The sequence below is a fragment of the Caretta caretta genome, chromosome 1 (assembly GCF_965140235.1).
Source record: "Caretta caretta isolate rCarCar2 chromosome 1, rCarCar1.hap1, whole genome shotgun sequence".
Lineage (NCBI taxonomy): Eukaryota > Metazoa > Chordata > Testudines > Cheloniidae > Caretta > Caretta caretta.
In genome coordinates, this window is record NC_134206.1 from 286,999,817 (window position 1) to 287,017,377 (window position 17,561).

A 17,561-nucleotide genomic window follows, 5' to 3' on the forward strand; every position below is an offset into this window, starting at 1 on the left:
GCTTCAGACTGATAGATAAGGGAAAATATTAGGTAAAGAGGCTTGGTCTGTGTTGAAATAAAATACTATTCTAGATTTGTGGTGCTCTCCTGGACCCCTAACAGGATAGAAATCACCTATAATGTAAGCTCTGGTTAGAACCTCAGGGTATGTCTACGCTGCAGTTTTATAGCCCGAGCCCCACAAGCCTGAGACAGTTGACATAGGCCAGCTACGGGAGTTTTATTGCAGTGTAGACATACCTCAGAGATCTTATTCTGGTGAACTAGACCCTGATGAAATGCCTTTTTCTGTTTAGTCACAAATTTTATTACAAATTACATATATTGGAACAACCGATAGAAAAGAAAGTACATAATCTATTTACAATCGCTACACATTTACATATAATATATACAGATGGTGAATTTAGTAAAATATATGAGCAGACAATAGAAAATATAGCAAATATCAGTATGAAACTGTACATGGCTTTTTCTCATGCCCTTTAGTGTGGTTGTATTTTATTGTAGCAATAAATACAGTTCTATATTTACAATTTAAAAAAAACAAACAAACGAATTTTAACAATTTCAAGTTAAAATATCTGATCAAAATATTTTAAAAATCACTTATAAAAATAAAAGACCCATAGTAGCCTTTTGTTTTGGACTTTCTGCAAGCTATGAAAGTTCTGATAAAAGTAACTTTCTTTAACTATTCTTTAAACTTATAACATTATTTTGCTTCTCAAATCATTTTACCAACTTTTTAAACATTGCAAACCAAGGAGAAATTTCACCGACATTAAACAGTGCAGCACAGATGGACCCCAGTTAAAATAAAGCTAAATAAACATGATAATAAGTATTGTGCAGTGGTTGACTGATACTCCGTTTAATCCAAAGTGGTTTCGGGAATCATCCTCCAGCTGTATACTGTGCTGCTTTGAAAGCCCCAAGAGATAGAGGGTTAAGATAACCATGCAGCCAGCTTTACCAGACATAATTTCTGCATTTGTTCATTTTTTCCCAGGATGCACATGTCCGCCAAAGTCAGCTGATGCCATCTGTAGCTTCAAAACTAAACAATATTTTTTCTTCATTCACATTGGCATTTCTCGGTGTGTCCACAGCTTGCAACAGATTTTCATCATGAAAATCTATCCTTCGGGTGCCAGGAAGTTACATATGTAACATATGAAAATCAGAGACCATCTGTAATAGATCATCTTAATTATTTGGACTCAGCTAAGCTAGGTATTGTTGTCCAAATGCAGTTTTATCCACCTGGAGAGTGGAGTGGCCTTTAATCTAAGAAGCAGGTACTGGACCATTAAACGTTGTTGCTCAGGGAACATTTTTTAAAAAATAAAACAAAATCTGAATCCATGCATAGGACATTGCTATTTGATCAGCTCATGAAAGGAAAGGTGACATCTATGAGAAAATGAGATTGAAAGAACTCCCAAATATAGTTTAGTCAAGGTAAGTGCTAGTGTCAGAAGGAAACAATGGGAGCCATTGCCTGGAACTCTTTAAAATAGAAAGGGCAAAGTACCAGGGGGCTTTCCTCTCTAATTGTGATGGTTCTGAGATACACAACTTCATAGGCCTTGATTCAGCAAGGGATTCATAGATTCATAGAACTTAAGATCAGAAGGGACCATTGTGATCATCTTGTCTGACCTCCTCTGTAGCACAGGCCACAAAACCTCCTGAATTAATTCCTCCTTCAAGTCCAATAATTGTAATTGAACTCAACCATCTCTTGTAGAAAATCATCCAATCTTAATTTAATGATTTCCATTGATGGAGAATCCACCACAACCCTTGGTAAATTTTCAACACCCTTTTTGAACTGGACACAGTATTCCAGTATTGGTCACATCAGTGCCAAATACAGAGGTAAGATAACCTCTCTACTCCTACTTGATACTCTCTTACTTATACATCCAAGGATTGCATTACCCTTTTGGCCATAGATATTTTTTAAGGTTCTAGTTTCATAATCAAAATGTTGTGTAGTACCAAGTCAAATGCCTTACAAGAGTAAGTATATTACATCAACACTATTATCTTTATCAACCAAACTTGCAAACTCATCAAAAATGATATCAAGTTACTTTGACAAGATCTATTTTCCATAAACTTTGTTGGACTTCAATGGGATTGCTCATGTGCTTGAAGTCAGGCACATGCTTAAATACCTTGCTGAATCAAAGCCATAGACAGGTATTTTTAAAAAACAATCATATCATTAAAAAAGCACTGAGGGAACTTGACCTACCCCATCTGGGGAGCAATCTGTTCCTAACATTTTAAATTCTGTACCTCAACACGCTCAGTTAATTAAAACAATGGCAATGCCTCCAAGAAAATTCACCTCTTCAATATATTATTTTTGCTCTTGACTGTCAGATGCCTTTTCTGACTGGCATCTCTCTAAGAGAAAAACCGAACCAACTGTATACATGCTAGCAGCTTTCAGGCTTCCTCTTCATCCCAAACAAGATTGGTTTTGAGATTTCCTAAGCAGGCTGACAAGATTCATGTGTTAGGATTTCAGCCTGCTGCTTGTTTTCTTTGTTATTAACTGGTTTGTTTAGTTGCATGCAACTGTAATCAAGAGCACCTTTGACACCACCCTTCAGCACGTGTACACACACCCACTCTTACATTTGGGCTTGAAAAATGTGTAAACACACATACTTTTGTTTTTGCCCCTGAAACTAGTGACATGGAACGAATGCTACTGATGAAAGATTACAGCTTTCTGTCGTTTGATAAGATGATGGCATTAGTGAGTTGCTGGTAGGCACGTCATATGATATGCTGGCACTTGCAAAGGTTACCAGGGCTTGTGTTGAGTCACAGGACTGTTTCTCTACATCTTCTGAATTAACAGAGATCAGACTTGTATGTTTTGATCTGCTCCATAACAAAGTTTGCTTTCTGAGACTTCCCAGATCTTCCTTAAAATGTGGATTGAAAAGGATATAAAGAAGTGGGTTTAGACATGCGGGCAGTGGGACAATCACTAGAAGTATTGATTTAATCACTTCTGGGCTAATAAAAGTGAGGTTTAGTAAAGAGGAAAAAGATAAAAAGGCCACAGGGCAATAAAGAATGCAATTAGTAAAAAGTAATAATGCTATGTGCTTGATCATAGAACAGTCCCAAATATTGTCTAGTTCTCCCTTCTCCAAACTACAGTACAGTTTTGTATAGGCAACAGTCATTACCAGAAAGCACAGAGAGTTTAACAAGACCAGTGCTACCATGAAGCCCATCGAGCTGGGTTCCCCAAATGGCAAAGGTAAACAGAGCGGAGACACCCCATATTGACTCTCACTGAGAAGTGGTACCACTGCAATTATCAGTGCCAACATAAAGCAAAAGAAAATGGCTATTTTCACACTAGCAAGAGAGGATTTTGTTTCAAACTTTGTAGCATACTTTATGGAGAACCCACGTTCGAGTGCTGCCAGGGTAAGGAGGAAAATGGAAGTCTCTGAAGCAAAAATGGACAGAAGGCCAGTGACTTGGCAACCAACTCCACTTTCCCACCAAGCACCATATTGAGCAAAGCTGCCAAAGGTTAATGCATCCATGCTGGCCAATACACCACTGGACAGACCCATTAGTATGTTTACAATGGCTATCAGTCCAATTAAAAGTTTTATAGAGGAAATATACAATGGAGATTTGAAGACTGTTGCAGTTAACAGTGCATTGCAAATAAATGCCAAACCTACTATGGTCCACACTCCAATTCTGATTAGCCAACTACCAAACAGATGGTCACATGGTTTGAAGGGGCCTGCAAGGACAAGAAAGAGAAATGGGAAGAGGAAATATGTGAGAGTGAAGGATTAATTTGCAACATTTGAAACCCTGCCTAATTTTCATGTCTCTTCTAACCACAGGGAGAAGAAATATGCACTTTCTCCAGCACCCACTGCTATGCAGTGGCTTCCAACCTTCTTTTGTTGGTGCTTCCCAGAAAGACTGGAGGATGGGCATTTCCTGTCTCCTCAGTCCGTCATGACCCAGAACAGGTACCTCTCCGTCCCTTTTTACTATCCATTCTCTCTCTCTCTTCCCTGAGCTGGGTGTTCTGAGAGTAGCTAGGCTCTGAGAGAAGATAAGCCTGGGGTGGTACATGGGCCTTTCATGTACAGGGAAGCTATGTCCATGGCCAGATACATTGGGGGGCTGGCACTGGAGCAGGGAGAGACTTTCCAGGAGACACCTGCTGCTTTCCTTGTAGCAAAGGAAGCATTTAGGGGAAGTGGCATCATACAATTTTTTTCTGTTTCCACTTCTCCCATCTACAACACCTCAGGTTGGGAAACACTGTTCTAGAGAGGCAATGCTAATATTGAGGAATCATTTGGTAGAGAATGTCTGTTCAGGGCAATATAAGTGATATTTGCCTCTGACCCAGACATTAGACCAAACTGCACTATTACAGTAGTGTAAAACTGGAGTCACTCAACTGGCTTCAACGGAATTATTCCAGATTTACACTAGAGTGCCTAAGCACAGAATCTGGTCTATCATCATCTTTTTCTTGATGGACAGAGAAACTAATGACTTGAGATCACAGATCTGTTATGCCAAAGGGAGGGATAAGACCTATCTAAGGATACAGAGAGAAATTCTTGGTTTAGCAGTCACAGAAGCCAATGTATAGTAGAGATACACTGTTATTGTAGTTAAAAAGTTTCATGGGCTTCAATCTTATATTGTGGGCTAATACAATTCGGTCCCACCAAAATTACTGCAAAATATGGTGCAATTTCATTGAAATGGATCAGAAGTTACTTCTAGGGACAGCTTAGCAGTTCTTTGTTTCAGACATCAAGGGAAACTTTGTCAGGTCTCTTATTTGCCTGGCAGTTCCATACCTGGAGAAGGTGAGCATTGCACCAAATGATGGACTTTCAAATCTTCTTCAAAGTCAAGCAGAAAATCCTCAAAGTCACGTTCATCTGCGGGAGAAAATCCCTGACGCTTTAGATTGAGACTAAGTTCCTTAGTGTGAATATAGGGAAATGGCTGTGATAAGTTACTTTAAGGCCTGGTCTTGCTCTCTCTTTGCCTGCAAATTTCCAAGCAATAGTAGACACTGGTCCCATTTGATTTTATATTACTTGGGGTGGATAGATCAAATCACCACTTCTTTGAAAATAATTACAGTTAAAAAGGCATCCCCCTAATTACCTAATTTGCACTATGAGGATTGCCTGGAAGAGTGTTAAATATCAGCTCCAGAGTTGTGCCAATTCACCGACAAATAACCCTGGATGTTGTGATCACCCGAACATGTGTCCACACTGTGCCAGCTTCTGGCTCCATTCTTGTCAGTTTCAGTTCCTGCTGGCCCTAATCCCTGGGCCTTTGATGAAAAAAGATCTTGTTAGATTTGAGCCTTTTGCTGGCTCACAAGAATAGAGATGGGATGGACATCAGCAGGAGGGTGTAATGTGCACATGTGTCTCTGCAGTAACAAACCCAGTGCTGCAGGAGAAGAGGGTACTGTGAGTCTCTAACCCCTCCAGCCACTGGAGGTCAGAATCTCTCCCTGGCACCTAGGGAGAGCTAGGAGAAGCCACAGGCTTTCATGCCATGTAGCTCACCACATTTTACAATCCCAATGGGCTATGTGTCTTCTATCCCACTCTAGGGTTGCCAGGTGTCCAGTTTTCGACCGGAATGCCCGGTCGCAAAGGAGCCCTGGTGGCTCTGGTCAGCAGTGCTGACCGGGCCATTAAAAGTCTGACAGGCTCTCTACCTGGCTCCGCACGGCATCCAGAAGCGGCTGGCATGTGTTGTCGTCCCCCTCCCCAGCTCTTAGGTGCAGGGGCGGCCAGGGGGGCTCTGCGTGCTGCCCCTGCCCCAAGTGCCCCCTCCCGCACTCTTGAACCCTTCATTTCTGGCCCCACCCAGGAGTCCGCACCCCCAGGTGGAGCCCTCAGCTCCTCCCACACCCCAAACCCTTGCCTCAGCCCAGTGAAAATGAGGGAGTGAGGGTGGGGGAGAGCGAGTGACAGAGGGAGGGGAGATCGAGTGAATGGGGGCAGGGCCTCAGAAGGGGCAGGGCAGAGGTGGGGCGGGGCAGGAAGCGGGGCAAGGGCTTTTGGTTTTGTGAAATTAGAAAGTTGGCAATGGCAACCCTATCCCACTCCCAAGCTTGTACCGCTGCTATGAGCAGCGCTTGCTAGCCCAGAACACATGGTGCTACTGTTAAGATCAGCAGCAACTTGTGACAGTCCAGCTCTGAACTATCTTTCTTTGCAAATGCAGGTTATCTATTGTGTAGGATGACAGACCAGCACCATGTCACCCACTCTGAATTAAGAGGATGATTTTTGCCTCCAGTGTGAGGATCCATCTTGAAAAAGTCCCTTTAAAAGGATATTATAAATAAACTCTTGTTTAGACTTTGAAAGCTACATCTCACTACCATAAAACTCAATAGAGCAAACAATTCCTATACAACCTCTAAATAGCAATCTGGGGAGGTGGCCATTTACAAAGCAATCAGCCCAAATCATAGGGCCTAATGCCAATCAGAGCTAAACTTGCACTCTAGCCAAAGGCTTGGTGAAAAGGGGGGACAAAATTCTCATCGATATAAGGAGGGTGTCCTGGGCCATAAAGTAGGTTCCAAAGCCAAAGAGTGACATTAAGCTACTTACCTTGAATGTGTAACATTCCAGAATCTTTCTTATGAAAATCATCAGCACTGCTGTTCTCATCTTTGTTCCACTGGCTGGAGATTTTGTAGTGGCTTTCACAAGTTCCAAATGCACAGCACTGGTAAGCATAAGGCATTTCTATGATCCTGCACATTAACAAACAAAATATGCAGTTACACTTGTTACAGTACTTAATGTATTATACCTCATCACTATGTTAATATAGAGAAAAATGAACTCCAATTAAATAACTAACTGAAAGTGAAAATAGCCACACATTTTTGAAAAAAACCTTGTTAATGCAGAGTTTGGGATGCACAGTTAAATTTACAAAAAGTTAGAAAATGCAAATGGTTCCAAGACCAAATTTAATTCAGACACATTGCACACATTCTATATATTTTGTTATGGAGATTTTATAACATATTTAGTAATATATTAAGCTGTAGATTTAATAAAGCAGGAACAGACGTTCAATGCAGTTGAGTGAATGTTGCTGTCAGAACCATATTTTAATTTTCTGACTTTCAGTAATTTTAACTGTTTTAACTCACTGAGTTTTCTCCATGTAATTTTCTTAGTTTTTTCTTTTAGAAAGAGATCCAAATATCCTAGCTGAATCCTACCTGCATAACAGGTAAAACTCATATCTCAGTGCACAACCCCCACAAATTTGCGGGAAGTTAAGAGACTGAATTTTGGATCCAGATTCAAACTTCTCCCATCTCCACTGTAAAATGAAGGGGGTTCATCTCTGAGCGGAGAACAGGAATGGAGAATTCTAAACTGAATGGTTAATGATTTGGAAAGTTAAGAACATGTGAAAATAGGTCGTTACAATGGAAACTGTTTTGCTACCTTAATTATCATGTGTACATCTGTCAAGGGGCACTGGCATCCTTAACACCTTTCAGAGCACTGGTATTCCTGACGCTTAACCAGGTTTTAGTCAATGGGTTTTTCATTCTTTTTACTGTTATACAAATTCCAGGTCTCTTGTACATTTTGAATTCTATTTTGTTTGGACATAGGGCAAATTCTGAAAGGGGTTGAGAAAAACTGTAGGTACTTATACTGTATGGCCCACAAGTAGATGGATTATCTCTGCTAATTACACTGTTACCTCTGATAAATAAATATTTGATCCAACACAGTTTTCCAGTTGTAACTGTTAATTAGTGCCTAACAGTAACTAAAAACAATAAAAAACGCATTGCTAAAATTACTCTAATTAAACATAACACAAATGGAAATAAAATGGGTTCATATCAAATTATCAGGTAAATCTTCTTATCAGATTAATCAAACTCAATAGAGCAAACAATTCCTATACAACCTCTAAATAGCAATCTGGGGAGGTGGCCATTTACAAAGCAATCAGCCCAAATCATAGGGCCTAATGCCAATCAGAGCTAAACTTGCACTCTAGCCAAAGGCTTGGCAAACGGGGAGGGACAAACCAAACCCCAAGCTAAAGCTAATGTTTAAATTACAATTTAAATGCCAACTAATGAGCTACTTGTTCAGATTTCCATGGTGAGGTGGAAGCAATAGCAATCCTTAAGCCTGTCCCCAATATAAACATTTGCATAAGATATTTTAAAACATTCCAATAAAGTTCAGGATAATAAAGTTTTAATTGAGAACTTTATGTGAAGATAATGATTTCCTACGACTTAAACATAAAATCCCAACCCCATGAAATTTCCAAGTATGTGATCTTTTAAAAAAGTGAGATTATCCAGTTAAGGCTGTCATTAAATGTTTCAGAAATGACTTCCTTAGGTGCTGTCCTCAACTAAACTCTGTGGGTTTTAACCAGAGATACTTCTGCGTGGGCTCATGCCTGGGTGCATGCATGCACACATGCTCTTTCACTCACAATCAGTCACCTACAGGGTTAAAAAAAATGCAAGTCTATTGAGTCAGCCCAGAAGTGTCCCTCTGCTGACAAAAAATAGATACATAAAATAAAAAGTCCATCCTTTTGCAAGATGGCTGTTGGGATTCTTGTGGCTTTGTGCAGCTTTGGAAGAGGTTGAGCCTGTTACCAAAGGATCAGCAGGTGGGTTTCTCAGCTCCGCTGATTAATCGTAATGGACTCAATAGCTGACTAGGACACTTCCTTTATATGCTTGGTGGTGACAAGTCTTCAGATGTTGCCGGATTCCTGCCCCTCTGATGGCCAGTCATGGGAGAAGACATGTGGGCCTCAAGCACTGCAATGGTTCATGGCTTCTAGATAATGTGGCCAGGTGCCCAAGCCTTCTCAGTTACCACTCTTTAAAGGGCATGGCTTCTGTTTCTCATGCCCTTTGTAGGTCCTCCCAGAATCCCTTTGACAAACCTAAACAAGGCCCTATTTTCCAGAGTTACAATGGGTTTAAATTAAATAATCTCAAAAAATGAAGATCTTCCTCTTGCAATAAATGTTAGTCTGGAAAATCCTGTCCATTAAGCAATTTAGAAAGTATATGGCCAGACGGTCAATTAGTAGATCCAAAAATAGTTTGTAACACAGCCAGGATCAATTTCTCCTGAGCTGATAGACATCAGCTTCTTCTGGTCACAAAGGAACCTCTTTCTTATCACCTTCTAATGAACCTTCTTGCAAAAACTGTCTAAAAAAATTCAAAGATAACTAAAAAATGCAAAACTAACATAAAAATTGGAACTGACCCACATCACATCACACCAGAGATTCAACTTTATGCTTCAAAACAAACACCTGGACCCATTCCTTTTACTTTAAAGGCAGAATGACTGACTGCTACTTGCTGGAGAACATAAATCTCTTTTACATCTTTGGGGTTTAGCTGCTGCTGGCAGTTTAACTTTAAACAGATAAAAAGCTGGGTGAAGAGTAGATTTTAACTGTCAAAATAAAATATTTGACTCTTAAAAATTCACAATTTTAGGTAGAATTCATATACTGGGCCTCTTCTGCTTACTGGGTTCATGCCCATGGTAAGCCTCCTTTCTTCTATGTGAATGATTTAAGGAGCAGAGAGTCCTTGCAGGGAGAATTCTAGCTTTTCACACTATAAGGTGGGAGATGGTCAGTGAATGGGAATGGTAATTTGTGAGTAGTCCAGGGGAGATGGCCAGTGAGTTGTGAGTAATGCCAAACCACTGAACCAAACCCCACAGCGACAGAGGGAAGGAGAAGTGGCCAACGTTTGTTCTTTCTCCATGCTATAGTGAACTTGGCTAGGTGATAATTGTTGTGCCATTACTGGAAGTGGAGCTAAGGATTCCACCTCTCAGCCCCAAGATGTTTCTCTGTATTCGTGAGCAAATGGGCCATTTAGCTGAGTTGGGAGCTCTTTCCACGAATTTGGTCCTTAGCTTTGCAAATGATGTCTAACACCGCCATTCAGGAAACTTTGTGCTCGTTCTCTGTTCATGTTCAGTGCTTTGAATAGTCACTTTAAAGTTCTCCGGTGAAATCCTGGCCCCACTGAAGTCAATGGCAAAACTCCAATGGATTTGAATGGAGCCAGCATTTCACCTCTGTTCTTTACTGGCTGCATGCACCCAACTCTTGTTAGATATGTTCCTTGAAGGAAGAATAGACCCTTTTGGCACTGTTTTTGCAAAAAATGTAAGGATTACTTGGCACTTCCTTGTCAATTTATTTAATTTTCATAGATAATTTAGTTGTATTTTCAGCAAAGTACTTGATTTTCATTTAGGAGGAGTGCATCGTTTCTAAAACCATATTTAAAATAGAATTAAGTACAATTATGATTTCATCAGTCCAGCAATCAGCTACACTAGAAACATTCCATGTCCTCTTTCTTATACTGGCATGTCATGGCATATGCTGCATTTTCATAATAATCACAGGGTAATTTTGAATTAATACTTTTATTATATTTAAAATATTTTTCAGAAGTTGGTCCGATCATTTTAGAGGGCTTACCGGTCCCTACATGGAGAAAGACAGAGAGAGAATAAACACAAGGAGAGACGTGCATACACAGCACCAACAGGAGTCAGACTGTGGGCCTGCCCCTGCAAGATGCTGAGCACCTCTGTTGAGTTGAGAATAGTCCTGCAAGATGCAGACCCCCTCTAGTGGGTGTTGAGAGCACTCAGCATCTTTTTAGACCTCCACAGATTTTACAGCCACAAGGGACGATTAGATCATCTAGTCTGACCACGGCATAGAATTTCACCCAGTTATCCCTGCATTGAGCCTAATAACTTGTCTTTGACTAAATCATCTCTTCCACAAAGACATCCAGTCTTGATTTGAAGACTTCAGGAGATGGGGAATCCATCATTTCTCTTGGTAGTTTATTCCAATAGTTAAACAGGCCTCATTGATAAAATTGAGCCTAATTTGAAATTTGAATTTCTCTGTTTTCAGCTTCCAGCCATTGGTTCTTGGTATGCCTTTCTCCCTTAGATTAAAAAGCCTTTTAGTACTCCATATTTTCTTCACTTACATATTGTAATCGAGTCACATTTCCATTTTCTTTTTGATAAAATGAAGAGATTTAGTTCTTTAAGTCTTCCTCTGTAAGGCATTTTCTCTACCCCTTGGATCATTTTTGTGTTTCTCTTCTGCTTCCTCTTCAATTTTTAAACAATTTTTAAAATAAGGACACCAGAACTGTACACAGAATTCCAGTATCAGTCTCACCAATGCTGTATACAGAGGTAAAATCACCTCCTTACTCCTACTCTCTTGTTTATATATTTCTAAGGATTACATTAGCCCTTTTTGCTACAGCATCATGCTGGAAGCCCATTTTGATCTGCTCATCCACCATGACCCCTAAATCCTTTCCAGAGTCCCTGCTTTCCAGGATATAGTCCCCCTCCTGTAGGATGAATATTTTTGGAGGATGAATATAGTGATGACCTAACAACATACATGCTATTCAATCATTCATAAAAGAAGAAATGGGACTCTGTATTGCAAATATTTACAGGTGTATAAAATAATAATAATAATAAATTTATACTTAGCACCTTTTTGCTGAGGATGTCAAAAAACTTGAACATGAAGCAATTAGGCCTCACTGCTGCCAATACTTACACACATGATTACATTTATTAAGTTAAGTTTATTAAGTTAATTGAATAGTCCCAAATATGAGTACCCATGGTAGTAAAGTTAAGCATGTGTGTAAGTTTTCACAGGATTGGGCCATTGGCTTACAACATCCCTGTCTATACAATAATTACTACAGATGGGTAAACTGAGGCACAGAATGAGTTAGGGCCCAATCCTAATCAAAATGAAGTCAGTGGCAAAACTCCCAATAACTTCAAAGGTTGTATGTGACTTACCCATGGTCATCCAGAGCTGTGAATAATCACTAAAAACCACTTCCTTCCTATATCACACAATGTCCAGTCGAAAACATTCTACAGAATTAAGGGGCTGAGTAATAACAACAACAAACTACTTATTTGAACTTTAAGATTTAACCAAATGATCTGAGAGAAAACTGTTTATTGCTGCTTTAAATGAGTATTGTCAAGTATTTTGGTACATTAAAAAGCATATTTTCTCCTCAGTATCTACTTAGTTCCCATTAAATTTAATGGGAGTTATGTAACTGCAGTCAGTGGAAGACGAGCATTAAACTGCTAGCAATATAATTTTAACAGCTTTTGAAATGTATCGCCAGGAAGCAGATGTGGATCATACTAAGCAGCTACTGGGGTTAATATTTCAAAGCCCATTGTAGTTTCTTCAGTTAAAAGTGAGTATAATAAAAGTAGTCTATCATATTTTTATCATATTTGTTTTAGTTTTAATACTGCAGATCAAAGCCTTCCAGTATGAAGCAATGTACATTACACAGTGACACACCTTATATTGCACATGAACACAAATGTGGTTTATTAGTCTTAATGACATACTCACTTGAGTTCTGGAAAATTTTCAGATGATATCAAACTTTGTAGGTCATGATTTCCTGTTAATTTTAAATGAGTTAAACCATGTAGCCCAGTCACAGGAAAAGAGGACAAAAGGTTGGATGACAGATCCCTGCATAATAGCAAATAAAAATCAGCTTACATGGGTTTTTTTCAGCACTAAAAATGTTTTTCTAAATAAATTAATTTAACCTCACCAAATATTATTAAACTAACTAAGGCCCCCAGTCAGCAGAGAAGATCTGCAGCATTCTTCACAAATATACACCCATTTTCCCAGCAGAATATGGGGCTAGACCACGGTAGCATTTTGCTCAGTAGTACCTGCTGTGGGTTAATTATTACCAAGACCTGACTCTGTGCACTCATGGCACCAGTTTTAGAGAACAGGTAATCAATTAAAAATGAATTGACTTTTCTCTGAAACTGTACATTGCCAAGTGAGAGCTCGTTCCCAACTAGAACCAAAGGGAACATTTTTTTAACCCCTTTGAGAAGGACTGGCTGGTTACTAGGGATTATGAGAACACATGTACTTTTTCTTTAAAACCAAGCCAAGCCATAGGAGATTCTAGGCAGACTCTCCACATGAAGCAGAGAGTGAGTATGAGCTTTAGCAAGAACACTATTTTCTTTCTTCTAATAAAGTACCTTATTCTGTGTTAGAAAGTGGACCTGTGATTATTTACCATTGTCACATGAAAGAAGCTGTCTGGCAGCGATGCTATAGACACGGGGCAGTACAGCCATGTGATAGTGCTACGCAAGGTGCAGTACCGGCTGGTGCCACGGGGGAGCTCTTGGTGTGGCTGGAGGACTCAGTGGTTGTAGTACACCTGCTGGCCTGGGGAGGTGGCTGTCAGCAAGGCTTCAGGCTGCAGAAAGGAGCCCATCAGTGTAGGGATTTCAACAGCTAATTCAGGTTATCCCCACAGAGGCAAGTTCTGTGGCTTTCAGCACCTATACCAGCCACAGTCTGTCCCTTCTGCCTCTGCCCCTGCTTCTCCAGATCTAGCAATACATAGGGATGGGTTTTGAGCGACACTAAGTGGGATGGGTTAGGTTCTGAGACAAGTGAGATGGAGAGTGGTCTCTGTGGAGCTGGGGTGTATATGTCTGTTGAGTCTGAGGCAAGTCAGGTGGGTGGGGGACGGGTTTAGAGCTACAGTGGGGAGTTCTGAGAGAGTGGTGCGCGAGGGGGAGGGGGATGAGACCTGCTGGAGGTCTGAGTTGTGGGAAAGTTGGGTAGAACAGTATGTGAATGTGGGGGATTCTCAGCCGAGTGGGGTTAGGTGAGAGGATGGTGGAAGGGGGCTTCCGGGATGAGTGGGCGGGGTTAGAGGAAGAAACTGTGGGGCCTTGAAGAGAGGGGGTCTGAACTGAAGGGGGATGATTGGGGTTGGTAGAGTTGACTGTGGGTGAGTGAAGTAATGGGGGTGTGAGTGAATGAGGGTGAGTGGCCTGGGTAAGAAAATAGGGAGAGATAAGAGCTGAAGTCAAAGAAGAGGCTGTGACTGCCATTTACGGTACTGTATCACAGATCTTCCTTTTTCTTCCCATTTCTCCACCATCCTCATTCCTTCCCCCACAAATGTCCCTGGTTTTTTATTTGATCAACAGGCAGGAAGGAGAGTGGTGGGTCAGAAGCTCATGTAACTGCCGCTGCTTTCAAGGATACACAGAATTGGTACTATCCAGGTGGCTGCTTACTGGAATGTTAGTGGAAATGAGTGGCTCATATGGAAGTACTAGGTACAGGTTTAGCAATATGGGAGATGCCAGCAGCAGCATAATTAAATACCGGGGAGTGAAATCCTGGTCTTAGTCAAGTGAATGGCAAAACTTTCATTGACTTCAGTAGGGTCAGGAATTCACTCCTAGTCTTCTGCTACTATTGGACCTCCATCTGACTGTGTTAAAAGACATTTTTCTGTAAGCCTCTCTGATTGTTTGGCAATGTACTGGCTAAAATTACTCAGTGGGATCCCTGATCCATTTCTCAGGCCTCGCTCACTCTCTCCTGATTGGGAAACCCTTAATTGCCGGTGAAAGAGATATATGTGGGATTCTCCTTCCAGAGATTTGCCTCTCAGTCATTCCATTGGGAAAGGAAGCTTTTCCCACTCACAGAGAAAGATGGCGGGGATTGCCTGTAAAAGCAGTGGATCCTGGGAAAAACACATGAGGCAGCCTTACGGAGGTGCAAGCACTTTGTCCCCAGTGCCCCTCATTATCCGGGCTCCTGGACAGTGTGGCTCCAATGTGGCCATACTACTAGCACTTCCCCAGCGACCCATTGCCCTAGGGAGTCTCCTTAAAGAGGTATTCCAGGTGCAGTGGAAGGCAGGAGAAAGTTAATGAAGACCTGGAACTAATTGTGAGTGAGGACTGCAAAACTGGGCATCTGATGCTTACACCACTATGCTATTAGTGGTGACAGTTACTAATAAAGCATACTTTTGCATCACATTAATATTGCTGAAACAAAGTTAGAACAATTAATAAGACAGTGCCCTGTTTAACTGTGATTCAAATTCCTTATTCCTGATGCTGCAAATATTCTAAAAATAACTGGAAACACTGCTGGTCTCAGCTACAAGGGATAAAACCGCTAGCACACTAAAAAAAAGAAAAGTGGGGCACACTGACACGCTCCAAACACCCAGCATCATTAGGGTTACATAGTTTTCATATACAGTCATGAGTGGAAATTATTTCCTGTAAGATTGTGTGAATGGGGGAGATGTGAAAAAGCAAAAATCCAGAGAGTGTTCAATAGCCCAGAAGGATTAGGCATAGAGTCACAATCTGCAGAACCAGAATTTCTGCTGACCAGGCCCCCAAATTATAAATAGTGCATGCCTTAGCAACAAAAAGTATGAAAAAAATGACTTAAATAAGTAAATACTCACAGTTTGATCAGGGATGGTAAAGAGGAGAATGCGTTGGGGTGAATAACTGCAATTTTGTTCCAAGCTAAATCCCTATAAGAAAAGTGAGTAGAGAATTACATACCCGCTGAATGTATTTGGAAGACTTTGGGCGCTTGATTAGGATGCCTAAATATCCAAAAGGTATGTGTTACATCCAAATACTTTCAATAGGCTATATTTATTGGAATCACGTATATCTTATAATGAAATATCTTTCATCCTGTTTTAAATGTGTTAGAGTCAATTAATTATGAAAATGACATCAGTTTCAAAATGGGCTCCTTGCAATCTGTGTTATAAAACAATCTATGGGCTTGGTCCTGCAAACATTTACATGAGTGATCTGTGCTCAGAACACCACTCCTAGATCTGGTCTACACTGGGGAGGGGAGGGGTAGAATCAACTCCGCCTGCGCCTCTCGCTCCAGTGGAGTACTGAAGTTGATGGGAGAGCGCTTGGCGGTCAACTTATCGCATCTAGACTAGACGCGATAAATTGACCCCCGCTGGATCGATCGCTGCCTGTCGACCCAGCGGGTAATGTGGACAAGCCCCTAATGACTTCAGTGGGAGTGCCCATGTGAGGAAGGACTACTTATGTGAGTGAGAATTTGCAGGATTGGGCTCCATTTTTTAATACTGTCTTCCAAAGGAAAAAAACCACACAGCTTTCTACAGTTGACTATCATGTATACATGCAAATAGGTACTAGGGCTGACTCAGTACTTTCCCACATCTTCAGAAATGTTTAAGAGCAGCAGCTATTACAGCTATACAGTTACAGCTGTGAATTCATTGCTGGAAATGCTCAACTTCAAAATGTTTATTTTGCTTTGGCAAATATAACTTAGTGAGCTGAATGATCAAAGTGGAACAATGGAAACAAATGTTTAGGGGCAGGTACTGTGAAAGTGCAAGCTCCCATGTTTCTGAGAACGAAGGTAAATAGCTATTATGGCTATACTCACAGAGAACGCAGGGCAACCAGCTGCTGAAATGTGTCGGCCTTGATTTCATAGATTTCATTATGATGTAAGTCACTACAATGGAAATAAGACTCTCATTGGCTTCAAAGAGCATAACATTTGGAGAATTTTAGACAGTGTTTATGTGTGTTATGGATCCAGATTTTAAATCAGAAGACACACATGTTGAGGCTACGTCAGACATCACCAAATGTGTCAGCAGTAACCGAATTAATGACCTCCAAGCTACTTTGTGTATTTAGATTTACCTTTATAGGCACTTTATGGTTGTTCACATACTTACATTTTCTGAAGTTTTTTGCAAGCAGTAAAACAGGGTAAATCTTCTAGCAGATTGTAAGACAGATCCCTGCAATAGAGAGGGTATTAAAGAGGTAAAGTTTTATGGTGTTGTGATAAAAAATTAGCATTTTTGTTTCCTGTTTGCTGTATTTGAGGATTCCCTGGCCCAAACGTAGACTTCTGACTCTGTCAGAGTAGAGATATTGGAAGTACATTTATCTGTGTTACTGGATTTAGATCACAGACATAAATGTTCACCAAAATTTAACTGTTATACTTATTTTAATTACTTAAAATAATCTACTAAATGAGACTATTTAGACTTTGACAGAGAAGACCCTAACCTTTCTAGTTATAATCATACTGAAATTTAATCAGCTTTCCAGACTACATTTTAAATTAAATAATCTTGCCCGTGACCCTTAGAGTTGCTATATCTTTAGCTGAGGGAAGTGGTTTAAAAAAAAAAAAAAAAAAAAAAAAAGAACTAACTTTGAAATCAATCACTACAAAGGAAAAAAAAAGCTGAAAAAACTTGAGCCAAAACTCAACAAATTACAGAATAACTGAAACATCTGGACTGATTTATAGTATAGTATAACTAATCAAAAACAAGCCAGGGTAATTTGCAGAAATTGTAAAAAGAAGAAAGAAACAGAGTAATAGAGCCCCATCCTGTATTCCTTTGCTCAGGGAAAAACACATCAACCTCAGTAGCCGTTCTGCCTGTGTAAAGAGAATGGGACTGGACCTATAGGTAGATACACTGTCTCT

General features: G+C 40.3%; 1 protein-coding gene across 2 annotated transcripts in view; it reads right to left on the bottom strand.

Moving 5' to 3' along the window:
* Positions 1-294: 294 nt before the first annotated feature.
* Positions 295-17,561, bottom strand: part of LGR5 (leucine rich repeat containing G protein-coupled receptor 5) — a 127,988-nt gene continuing 110,721 nt past the window's right edge. For both annotated transcript variants that reach the window (XM_048835781.2, XM_048835782.2), the window contains exons 12-18: positions 16,789-16,854; positions 16,488-16,559; positions 15,499-15,570; positions 12,573-12,698; positions 6,686-6,831; positions 4,892-4,975; positions 295-3,801 (exon numbers count right to left, since the gene is read on the bottom strand). In XM_048835781.2, the coding sequence (XP_048691738.1) occupies positions 2,711-3,801; positions 4,892-4,975; positions 6,686-6,831; positions 12,573-12,698; positions 15,499-15,570; positions 16,488-16,559; positions 16,789-16,854 (1,657 nt within the window). In that variant the 3' untranslated portion in view covers positions 295-2,710. The remainder of the gene's footprint in view (positions 3,802-4,891; positions 4,976-6,685; positions 6,832-12,572; positions 12,699-15,498; positions 15,571-16,487; positions 16,560-16,788; positions 16,855-17,561) is intronic.